The sequence below is a fragment of the Elephas maximus genome, chromosome 1 (genome assembly GCF_024166365.1).
Source record: "Elephas maximus indicus isolate mEleMax1 chromosome 1, mEleMax1 primary haplotype, whole genome shotgun sequence".
Lineage (NCBI taxonomy): Eukaryota > Metazoa > Chordata > Mammalia > Proboscidea > Elephantidae > Elephas > Elephas maximus.
Window position 1 is genome coordinate 213,102,300 of NC_064819.1, and position 13,007 is coordinate 213,115,306.

General features: G+C 39.7%; 1 protein-coding gene across 11 annotated transcripts in view; it reads right to left on the reverse strand.

Annotated features, from left to right (window-relative positions):
- Nucleotides 1-5,550: 5,550 nt before the first annotated feature.
- HIVEP2 (HIVEP zinc finger 2) overlaps nucleotides 5,551-13,007 on the reverse strand; it is a 238,237-nt gene continuing 230,780 nt past the window's right edge. For all 11 annotated transcript variants that reach the window (XM_049902484.1, XM_049902432.1, XM_049902462.1 and 8 more), the window contains one exon: nucleotides 5,551-8,023. In XM_049902484.1, coding sequence (XP_049758441.1) covers nucleotides 7,199-8,023 — 825 coding nt within the window. In that variant the 3' untranslated portion in view covers nucleotides 5,551-7,198. The remainder of the gene's footprint in view (nucleotides 8,024-13,007) is intronic.

Sequence of the window (13,007 nt, forward strand, 5' to 3'; positions counted from 1 at the left end):
GCAGAAGGTGAAGAGACAAAGACCTTCCTCCAGAGCCCACAGAGAAAGAAAGACTTCCCCTCTAGCCGGGGCTCTGAATTCAGACTTCTAGCATCCTAAAGTGTGAGAAAATAAATTGCTTTTTTTACAGCCATCCACTTGTGGTACTTCTGTTATATAAAAAAAAACAAAACGCAGTGTAGCACCAAATAAATAAGGTACTGGGTAAACATAAGTTTTGTGAATTTTAAGTGAAAGAATTTTGAAATAGGGGCTAGCAGATAGCTGTTATCATTACTAGCTTAAAATGCTTTGTATTGAGATGCTGTCCCAATACAAGGGGTGGGTGTCTCTGGCCCACCTACAGTATGTGTGCATATAGTGTTTTCTACATGGTTCTACCATAAAAAGAGCCTGACTCAAGGACAACAATATTGAATGTCTAAAGACACCACCTGGAGTCCCCAGCTGGAGTAAACAGTTAACAAGCTCAGAAGCTAACTGAAAGGTTGGAGGTTCAAGTCCACCCAAAAGTGCCACAGAAGAAAAGCCTGATGATCTCATTTGAAAAATCAGCCATTGAAAGCTTTCTGGACTACAGTCTGCTCTAACACACATGAGGTCACCATGAACTGGGATTGACTCTACAGCAACTTGTTAAAGCTACCACCTACCCTCAAATCATGGCAAAGAAAATTCCTAGAATTGAGGATTGGTGTCTTATAACTAGACCTAGAACTCAAGACAAATTCTCCTAGGAGTTGTTGGTAGTTGCCATCAAGTCATCTCTGAGTCATGGCGACCTTACGTATATCAGAATGAAGCGTTGCCCAGTCCTGTGACATCTTCATGATTGTATGTTTGAGTCCATTGTTGTGACTATGGTGTCCATCATCTCGTTGAAGGCTTCCCTCATTTTTAATGGCCCTCTATTTTATAAAATGTGATTTTTTTCCTAGTGATTGATCTAGGAAACCCTAAAAGTAGAGATACCCAATACATAAAGATTCCCTTCACCCTTGTGCTCTTCAGAGCTGGGCTAAGAAACCAAACCTGTTGCCTTCGAGTAGATTTCAGTTCATGGTGATCCCATGTGTTACAGAATAAAGCTGCTCTATAGGATTTTCTCGGCTGTAATCTTTATGGATTAAGCAGATCACCAGGCCTTCCTTCTCAGGCACCGCTCGGTAGGTTTGAACTGCCAGCATTTATGTTAGCAGCCAATCACAAATCACTTGCACTATCCAGGGACCTCAGAGCTGGTTACTTGGCTATAAATGGGTAACACTTACGAGCTATCATAAACTATCAGCTTTTACAGGCAGATCAAGTGTTCAGAGTGAACAGGCCAGCCCCTGCGGCCATATGCAAATAACCAGTACAGGTTTCCAGGTAATCCCAAGCTTTTTCATTAGAGAAGTCTCGCTGGAACTTTTTCTCTCTGAAACTGCTTGAACTTTTCATTTTTCTTTGGGGGATATGACCTGATCACTAATACAATTTTATGACTCCTTATGTTGCCATGAGTCAGAATCAACTTGACAGCAATGAGTTTGGTTTAGAAATTTTTTAATAGAAAATTTTTATTGGAGAAAATTTTATTCTTTTATGCAATTTTTTCAGTGATTAAAAAGGTATGTCACACTAATCAATTTTTTCTGAAAATAAATTTTATTCATCATAATTATTAAATATGTATATCAACAAGATATTAAAGCTTGGAATCTACCTGAAATATAAAAAATGCAGTGATCTGTAGCCGAATTTGAAATACATTATATAGATACTTAATTGAACAGACAGTAAACAAAGTTGTGGGTTTTGCTCATTTTGATGGCCAACATATATCTGAAGGTGATCCCAGTTTTTGCTAAGTAGTGGGTACGTACACATTGAAAATTGAAGGGTGGTACCTTTTGTTCGTTAATCCGTAGACATTTTTTAATGTAAAATAAAATACTTCCTGTCATTTTTCATGTTCTTCAGTACAAATACTACACGGCCAAACTTGGTTGATCACTGAATATAAAGTAAATAAAGGTTTTTCTACACCAAGCTTCCCCTGGGATGGGGGGAGGGGGGATTATACTGTGGCAAAGTAGATGCAATGATATTTAGTAAGGTTTTCTAAACCAATAATAACCTTGGTTGTCCAGGGGCAGAAACGCTCTTTTTGCTTCTTATATTAATTACTCTGAGCTCATTCACTCTTAGCTCATTCACTCTTAGCAAATCTCACTGTACATTTTTGTGATTTGAAAACTGGTCTAAATAGGAGGAGCATAAATAACTGCTTATTTTGATTGTTTGGGGAGCCCTGAGCTCAGCACTCAGCTGCTAACCGAAAGTTTGAATCCACCAGCTGCCCTGTGGGAGAAAGATGTGGCAGCCTGCTTCTGTAAAGATTTACAGCCTTGGAAATCCTATGGGGCAGTTCTATTCTGCAATAGGGCCGCCACGAGTCGGAATTGGCTCAGTGACAATGGGTTTGGTTTTGTGTTTGTTTGTTTAAGCAAATCTGTACAGGGAGTTAGGAGATCTCAGTTTTTAAGAAGCACCTGGTAGATTTGAACTGCCGACCTTTTGGTTAGCAGCAGTAGCAGTTAACAACTAAGCCACCAGGGTTTCCATTCTGTAATTAACCACCTATTTTTCCTTAAAAACTCCACCTAACTTCTCTGAGCCAGAGGTACTCGAAGAAATATTTATAAATTAATAGGCTAGTTCCGTGCTCACTAACTGTTTAATAATAAAGCTGCCAATGCTACTAAGGAAATATCATAGCTTTATAATTACCTTTTTTTCCCCTAGTTTCCAACGCATGGCAACCTTACGCGTATAACAGTAGAACTGTGCTCCATACAGTTTTCGATGGCTGATTTTTTGGAAGTAGATTGCCAGGTTTTTCTTCCAAGTGTCTCTGGGTTGGACTTGGACCTCCAACTTTTCAGTTGGCAGCAAAGCCTGTTAACCATTTGTACTGGGTAGTGGGTTTGGTTTTTTTTTTTTTTTTTTGTCTTTAAAAAATGATGTTCTTAAGTTTTTGTTTTCTAGAAATTATCTTATAGAATTTGTAAAAATCAAGTTTTGAAAAATCTCACTAATCTGACTCTGTATAGTTCCAGCTTAGTACACAAAATATGTCTGATATACATCCCCTTGCTGCCTCCCTTGCTCCTTGTCACTCTGAAAATCCTCAAAACTTCCTCTTCTACCCCTCAGTACATTCTGGGGGATTTTGTCCAATTTAGAAATCTCAGCTATGACTAAGCGACAAGAGCTGACAAACCAGTCTCCAGTTGAGGCCTTTCTTGTTTGAGGTCAATCTCCCCATTTTGAATGGCTTGAGTAAAACCAGGGAGGCTCATTTCAGCAGGTGCATCTTGTACAAATTCACTGTCTTTTGTTGCTTAACACCTTCATCTTCATTCCATTGCCCAAGTTAAAATCTCCAGCCAGTCATCTTCAACTCCTTAATTTTCATCACGCCCAAGACCAAATAAGTCACTATTATCAATTCCTCTCCATTAGCAAAATTGTCCCTTCTTTCTCCAGGTTTCTCTCATCTGTTGTTTGGGTTGTTCCTACCCCTGTTCCCATAGAAATGACATAGTTTTATAATTCTCCTAACTGCTATCCTTGCCTCTATTCTCGCTCTCTCAAATACATTTTTTTCACTCACTGCCACAGTGATTCTTCTAAGTAACAACAAAAAAGAATTGTTCTTTTCTTGTTTTATCTCTCCTTAGCTCCTCATTGATTACAGTCAGATTTGAGCTCAGCCTAGAACACCGGACTTTGATTTGTCTTTCTAGCTTCTTCATGGACCACTCAACCACAAACCCAGGGGGCCAACTGCATCTTGCTTTTTATCCATCCACTGTTTTACACATCCTGGATCATCTGCCTGATGTATCCTTTCCCACTTCTTTTTTTATGCCTCCCCCCATCAGCCATAGGCAGGCCCCCCATCAGAATATGAGTTCTGTGAAGGCAAGAACTTCATCTATTTTGTGCATCATTATATACCTAATGCAAGAATAGTGTCCCTCTAAAATAAACCCAGTGCTCTCTACAGACACTAAAAAAAATCTGTTGAATGAGTGAGTCAATATATTGTTTCAAGGATCTGTTCCCAGGCCACCTTTCCTCCTCCCATTCTCAGCAGTGATTACCCTCTCCTTCGTGGATACAAAACACACCAAATAAACACGTATCTTAGCAGGTACATCATATTATACATATTTACTCACGTGTGTGTCTCTCCTATTTACTTGAGCTCATATGTTGTCGTTAGTTGCCATCAACTCAATTCCAACTCAGGGCGACCCCATGTGTGCAGGGTAGAACTGCTTGCTCCATAGGTTTTCTGCTTCCTTTTGGAAGCAGATCACCAGGCCTACGTTCTGAGAAGCCTCTGAGTGGGTTTAAACCACCAACCTTTTGGCTGGTAGTCGAGTACCTAACCATTGGCACTGCCCAGGGACCTATTTACCCTACAGTACCTATCATAGTACATAGCCATAGCAAAAATCAAAAAACCCATTGCCATGGAGTCGATTCCAACTCATAGTGACCCTATAGGACAGAGTAGAGCTGCCCCATAGGGTTTCCAAGGAGCACCTGGTAGATTTGATCTGCCGACCTTTTGGTTAGCGGCTGTAGCACTTAACCACTACTCCACCAGGGTTCCATTAGCATGGTAGGCACACAATGTTTTTGAATGGATCAATGAGTGAATACATGAGTGATGAATTATAGAGGAGGAAAGAAGGAAAAAAAATGATCACTGGATTTAGCCTGGGATCACACACACACACACACACACACACACACACACACACACACAGAAATGTCAATGAGGAATAAGACACACAAACCACCCTACATAATCAAAATGTTTCAAGGATTCTGCTTTGTGAGAGACGGATATTTATTACGCTGGTTGGCTTTGTTGACCTTTAATTCACCTTTGTAAAACATAGTTTAAAAAGACAGTCTGGCTCATAAAATAGGTAAGTTGTAAACCCATCAATTCAAAATTTTTATAATGGAAATTCTGATAGATTTTGATCTTTAATGAGCCCCTACTTTTATTATACATTTATTATGAAAAAAAGTTCTCTTTTATAACAAAAGAACTGTGATTGTGGATATTTTATGGTATGTTTCAGTTGGTTTTTGCCTTGAGTCACCTCAGCAAAGATGAAGGAGAGGTTTCTAGAGGAATTTCAGGTAAGTATGCATACTGAGAGGGAGGCAGAAGGGAAAATGTTAATTTGCCTTATTCAAGACTCCTTTCCAATATAATTCTATGCTACCCATGCCCATGCTTGGGTTTGGATGGATCCATTTCCAGAACCTACACTTTGGTGACCACTATCCGATGATATGTGAAAGCCAAAGAATGTCTTCTGACTTGCTGAAAGCATTCATACGCAGCATAACTCAGGATGGGCAAAGTCTAGTAATTAAAAGCACAGATGGTATGTTGGTAGCACTGAAATATCTTTTGAAAGAAAATTGGTAAATTAAAATGTTAAACAACACATAAAAACTAGACACCTCAAGCATGTAATTGTATATTTATTTCTCTTTTTAAAGAACACTCCTTAATGTAATTCAATATACAAACTTGGTTTCACAGAATAATCCATTATATAGCACAAAGATAACCCAGGTTGTGTATGCACGTGTGCACACACATGTGCGTGTATGTGCACACGTTGTGGCACGTCCTCCCTCTATTCCACTCTTAAGGACCTACAACCAAAGGCTCTCCCACCTTCAGACACCAACCAAAAGCCATTCTGAATGTTATATACAGAATACATCTTCCTCCCACAAGTTCTCTTCCGTTGAAAGCTTCTTTCCCCCATTCCCCCTGAGGTAGCCAGGAGTGTGACACTCTTCCCCATTCGGAAGGGTAAAGTGGCTTCCCCTAAAGCTGATGCCAACCCTGTTACCGTGCGGACTGGCTGACAGGAAGAGCTGGTGAGCAGGTCTCCATCCCCCATCCCTGCTTCCACACCCCACCCTCAGAGTCCAAGCGCAACCCCTCTGTACTCGCCTTAGCTCCAGTCGCCATCTTGTGCAGCAAGAACCAAGCAGATTTCTAAGCCCAGGTCTTCTTCACGGACAGCGCACAGCACTGCCTGCCAAGCCACCGGGCCGGCCGATAACCAAGCTTTACACAGTCCCATGTGCTTTGTCACTTTAATTTTTAAAGACACTCTAGCATAGGTCTGGGCAACCTAGTGTCCAACTGAGTTACATAAAATTGTACCAGTGATGCACTTGTACATATTTACATGGGGCGGAATGTTTTCCCATATTTTTAGATGAGTATATAGATCAACATGTTCACATAAGACCAAATACTTTTAATATTATTTATAATTGATTTATAAAGCTTTGAAAAAACTCACAATAGCACATTGTTTACTTTAATGCTTTACGGTACTATCAGTTTAAAATCACAATCAGCACTTAAGTTATAGTCAATCCAGCAAACGAGAGACAAAAAAATTTACAAGAGTTAAGAACTGACTGATACATCCTTTATCTTTTTTTTTTTAACTAATGCGTAAGTGCAGAATAAGATACTCTAGTTTAAATATCTTGTTTACAATATACATTTTTTGTTCTAGTTACGCAACAGTAAATCCCATGCTTCACATAGAAAAGCAATCCACAACATTAAGAAAAAATGTACAATTTATGAAACAAAGTAAATAAATATTAGTATTACAGAATCAGAGCTGTACATAAAAGCTGTTCAGTTTTAATCATATAAAAATATGTTTTAGTGCAACCTCACATATATATTGATGCTGTTTTCTTTACATCATTTAGATCCAAGTGTCCAAAAAGGGAAAGAAATTACATTTATTACAAAGCAGATACACAAATTCTAAAATATGTACAAATTACTGCTAAAAAATGCTTATAAGAATATAAGCAAAGTAAAGAAAAGGCACAAACATCTGTACAATTTTAAAAGTACCAGACCCAGTAGGTTAATTTCAAATTTTGTTTTGGTCAGGCTCATGATGACTTGTTATTTTACCTAATTCTTTTGATATAACAAAAGTATATATAAGAGCAAACTACTGTAACTTAGGACAGGCATGCTATCAACTTGTTTACCTCTATTTCTAGAAAAACAAAACAAAAAAAATGGGAAAATGTGTAAATGAAAGTCTCCATGCATCTTAGATCAATGTAGTTTACTCTTTTCTGATGAAGGTTCATTGCCTTCCTCTGTGCTTGAAGATAATTCGTTGCTGCTCTGAAAGCCCACCTGTTTGTCATCCACACAACTCTTGCTATAAAATGTGGAATGAGCTAATGCGGTCTGTGATGTACCAAAACTGTCCTTTTCACCATCATGCAGGTCAGGGTGGGTTGCTGAGGTACAGGGCTGACCTGGCTCAGGTCCACTAAAGTGTCTAATGCTAGCATGTGCACTTTCCAAGGGTTTCTGTTGGGGCTCCTGCACCCGCACCGGCTGATCCGTCCCAAGCAGAGCGGCCTCTTCTGTGGCAATCCGGAGAGAGGCAATGGCTTTTGTACAAGTCTGGATATTTTCCTCCTGTTCCCTCTCTGTTGCATTTAGGCTGTCTTCTGAAGTGCTCTGTTTCATCAATAGCAGAGGAGAGGAGGGAGTGCTAGGTGGACCAGATGACTGCAAGACGTGGGGAGATCGTTTCTCATGCTGCTTAGAAATAACATAGGGATCCTTAGTGAAGGACTCCCCTGAAGCCCTTTTCTTCTCCTCAGAGCCCTCCACTGGCAGGGGCAAGGTGGGTGGAGGATGTAAACCGGAAAGGGATGGCGGCATGGAGTGAACCATTTGGATCCCACCAACTGGCACCATGGGAATAGGAGCTCGCACTTGTTGCTGAGAGTGGAGTGGAAGATGACTGAAGACATAGTCATTAGGACCCTCAGGAAAAAGGCTAGAGCCTTGATGTTCATAAGCACCTTCTTGGTCTCCATAGAGACTGAAGTAAGGAACCTGAGGTAATCCTCTTCTTAAATTCTGCACAGAGAAACAAAGAAAGCACACTATTCAGAAACCAGGACTCTTCATTCTTATTTCATCCATCCATCCATCCATTTGCTCTTTCATTTAAAACTACCTTATCCTTTAATTAATTTTTTGTTCTTCAAGACAAAAGAGATTTTCCAGGTATTGTAATATATCCTTGTATGAACTTGTCAGCCTGTGAAAAGTTACCTTTGTTTTTGAAAACCAATGTGATAAAGTATTCAGTGTGTTCTCTACTAGGTACAGAGATAAATTTCAGTTTTGGTTTTTCATCAGAGAGGGTGAAAAGAAAATAATGGATGATTACCTGAAAAAGTTTACACTAATAATAGACTTTTTAATTCAAAACTAACAGCTCCAACTAAATAAATACAGACCAAAGATTACCATCTGTTTTTATACTGGCAGATTTTTCATATTTTTCTTAAGTGTTGATGAGTATAATTGGATTGACAAGTCTGAAAATTGGTGTTTTATTTTCTTTTTCCACAGAATTGATGACGAAATGATGGTGATGGCCCTCGGACTGGTGGCCCCATTGTAGAACATGTTGGTTTAAAAGAATAAACTCCTGCTAAAGAAACATTTCATGCTGAAGGTTAACTTCTTTATCAAATCACACATCAAGGCTATTTAAATCTTATATCAATGACAGTTTTTGTAAGGAAACTGTCGGAGCAGTAGTTAACATCAAATATTTCAAATAGTTGAAACTCATATTCAACTACATAGCTGCCAACCAAAGATGATTGTATTTTGCTTCTTTTTATATTATTATTCCACTTAAATATCTTCTTGGCTATTAATGAATTAAAGATAACTTAAAATTCTGGGCCAGAATTCCAGATTTCACAGTACCATTCCTGGAAATTTAGAGCTAATTTTTTACACTTCATTGCATAGCTAGATGCAACTTAGAAATACACAAAGAGATTATCGGATTTTAATGACTGAGATTCATTCTTTTAATAGATGGGTATCCAAAAGGTCCTCAACTTTTTTTTTTTTTTGAGAACTTAAAGTTAGATACAAACCTCTCAAGTATGGTAGTAATCCAGGAGAGAGGCAAACAAATGTCGTAATTTATTTCAAGGTGATCTTTCAGTTCTCAAACTCAAAGTAAACTCTATAGTATTAATGGCACATCCAGTTCTACTCAGATTTTGAAACTGGTTCAGGAACTATAAATTATGCATTATCTCTGCTCCCCTGTACCATACTTGGCCCTTACCCTGCTCTGAGCTACACCTTCTTCAAGCTAGAAACAAATGACTTCCTTGGAAGTGTGGGGGAAGTGATGGATTCATCAACCCTGTAATCACAAGGACCTCATAAGCTAGGAAACACCAGGTAGAATTTTATGATACAAGAGAGATCATTTAAATGCCGCAAAAGATCCTTGTTGTGTCCACTCTGGTTTAGAAAAATGCATGTCTCCTTTATCAATTATCAGTTAAGGTGAAAAAAATGAAATCCATACAATAATAATCTTTGAAGATAATCAAATGAATCCTCTTTTAATTACAGTTATCAGTGATTCAAAGTTTAAAATAAGATGTAGCTTGGTTATTTCATTTTTGTTTGTCCCATCACATATACCTAATCAGAATGGTGACCCATGAGGGAGCCAAGGGGATGATGTCCAATTACATGGAGTTACTTAAGATCCCTGACTCAAGGCTAGCAAAAGGAGTGATGAATTAGCCTCTAATTCATTATATTCATTATATCATATTCATTATCTTCTAAACTCAGTAAAACTGTATTTGCATTAAGAATAAAAGTTTCATACTCAGATCTTATCAGAAATCAAATGATTTCAAGCACAGAATTAAGTGGACACATAGAGTTTCCACCATGTAACTACTTCCATGGATCCAAATGCGGCTGGGCATTTCCACACATTCTCTCTCCTCCCATTCATCCCTTCTTCACCCTGTAAATGAACTCTCAATACGTTTTCCTTACTCTGGTGTTTACCTCACTTGCAATCCAATTCTGTTTTGTCATTTGGGCCTTATCATAATGTGATGGACAAACTCCCATCTTACATAAACCTCAGTAAGAAAAATCTTGATATTGGAATTTAAACAATGAATTCACTGTGGATTGCATTAAATGCCTATCCATATCTGTATCTACAGCTATGTTGTTGTTGTTAGTTGCTATTGAGGTTGGTCCCTAGTCATGGTGACCCCATGTACAATGGGGCCCTGGATCATTCCCATGACTGGTTGAGGGCTGAACTGTTGTGTTCTACAGGGTTTTCATTCACTGATTTTCAGAAGCAGATCTCCAGGCCTTTCTTCCTAGTCTATCTTGGTCTGAAAGCTTTTCTAAAACCTGTTCAACATCACAGTAACATGCAAGCCTTTGTTGACAGACAGGTGGTGGCTGCACATGAAGTGCATTGGCCAGGAACCGAACCTAGGACTCCTGCATGGACAGCAAGAATTCTACCACTGAATCACCACTGCCTCATATCTCCATCTCCAACCATATCCATGTCCATCTATCCCATGTGTAATACGCATATAACACACAGTCATCTTTTGAACAATGTGCCCGTAGGTTTCTCTGGGAAGCAAATGCTGAGAAGGAGGTAGGAGTACAAGGGGCTAATGGGTTGGGGGGAGGTGTTAATGCATATAAAAGATAAAAGAGAGAGGAAGTAGTGCTCATCTGTGACTGATCTGGGCTCAGTCATAGGCCTGAGGGCTGAGGCCCACCCTGATGGTGCTAACAGCTGGGGGCTCTTGGCGTATCCCACTCCTCACAGCTGAATGTCCAGTTCTATCAAGGAGGGAAATCTGTGTGGATTAACTTTAAGGCTGCCCAAACAGGTTAAAAAATTGCAGCCAAGAGGTTAATTTGATTTGCCCAAGTTAGTGTGATTTGCCCAAGATCACACAGATAGCAAGAGAGGGAACGGAATGTTGACTGTTTCACTAGACACAACGTTGATCTACACTACCTACTGAGGACCAGAGCACGTCTTTCTTACTCCTTGCTACTTATCTATCACAGCTCTAAAAATGGATAAGGGATGCGGGAAACCCAGGATAGAAAGCGGGAGTGTGCTATCACATTACAGGAATTGCAGCTAGTGTCACATAATAATACGTGTATAAATTTTTGTATGAGAAATTAACTTGAGCTGAGCTTTCACCTAAAGCACAATTAAAAAAAAATTTTTTTTAATAAATGGAAAGGAAATGTATTTGTTTATAAAAGATGGGGCCAAAGACCATATACTTTTTCATCATCATCTTTGAGGCATACAGAGTAGATCCTGACGAATATTTAGTGAGTGAATGAATAAAAGACTCCTACCTTTACATTCTATCTATCTTAAAATTAAAACTAACCATGGGCATTAGGGGAGAAATGACAAAGCAGCAAGGAAACCTAGTGACTGCATCTCTCTCCCCTAAACCTGCTCCTGGGCCTACCATTCCAGGTCGAGACAGAAAATGACAGTGTTTCCTGTTGGGCTCCAGGCCCTTCCTCGCCAAGGTCACTGTCCCAGGACATTAGTCAATGCTAAGCAAAGAGACAAAGTGTTGCTAACAAAATTTCCATCAAAGGAGTATTATTTTTAGTATGAATATACCATTTAATATTTCCTGCATCATTTATTCAGAGAAGGTGAAGCTGCCATCTAATAGAACAATTAGGAGAGATTCTTCCCATGGCATTATCAACTTCAGTTTACTCTGGGCAACAAAAATCTTGTTTACACACAGAAAAACAGAAATCTTCCTCTGTCCCTCAAAATGATGTGATAAAGCAGAAAATGGGAAGTGCTTGGGACCAGGAGTTCCTGTTTTATGGAAGATTCCAGATACATTCCCTCATTTCATGTGAACAAAGCTGCAGGCTGTAAATTCTCTAAAGATTATTAACCTTGATAATAGACCAAAGGCTGAGAACTTTGTTGTCATAAATGGTAAACTTTAGAAACTATTAGAAGTCCAGGTGAAGTGGTTTAAAAAACAAACAAACAAAACCCTGCTTCAAACTCAGTGACTAATAAAATCTATCTCCTTCCTCAACAGCTTTCTGGGCATATGTCCAAAAAACTAGATGAACTCCCTCAGTCTGCCCCTCCCCGCTTCCGTTGCCCATGTTAGCTGCTGATATTTTGTTTTAGTGACAGTGTATTTGGACTGAAGGCCAATTTGGTTAGTCACAAATGACTGAATGTGCTCCAACATCTCGTGAATACCACAGCGTCAACCCACCTGGTCAGTGCCGGAGCAAGAGCTGCAGTGAGGGCAAGGCAAGCCTTACCATATCAACGTGCGCCGGCATCATGGCATCTGCAGGGTCTATCTCCACTATACCAGAGAAAGCGTGTCACACCCCGGACACGGTATCCTCCAACCCAAGGAACTTAAAGCTGTTTTATGCTGCCATGGGAGCCCTGGTGGCGCAGTGGTTAAGAGCTCTGCTGCTAACCAACAGGTCAGCAGTTCGAATCCACCAGCCACTCCTTGGAAACCCTTGTGGGGCAGCTCTACTCTGTTCTGTAGGGTCGCTATGAGTCAGAATCAACTCAATGGCAATGGGTTTAGTTTTGGGTTTATGCTGTAATGGCATAAGCTGCAAAAGATGCCTGTTTCTGTAGTAACTGCACCATGAAGTCTAAGGTGGTACCAGGCTTGTGAAAAGAGTGTTGGGGCAGGAGAATGGAATGCAACAGGGAGTTCACCTCAAGTTTAAAAACGACAGCCGAAGCTTATGCTGCAGGCTGGTGAAAGGTGATGGGCAGAAGGAATGTGGCCACCGGGGCAGTGATGTGATGGAGCTGAGAGCTATCAGTGCTTTCCTTGGCTGCAAAGCATGGTGCTGATCCACATGACAGAAATCCAGGGAAAAGAGAGTGCAACGAAAAGGAGAGACCAAAAGAACGAACACATTTAAAGCAAAAAACTCAAGAGAAGTCATTCTTCTGCCTATGCTAAATGTCTGC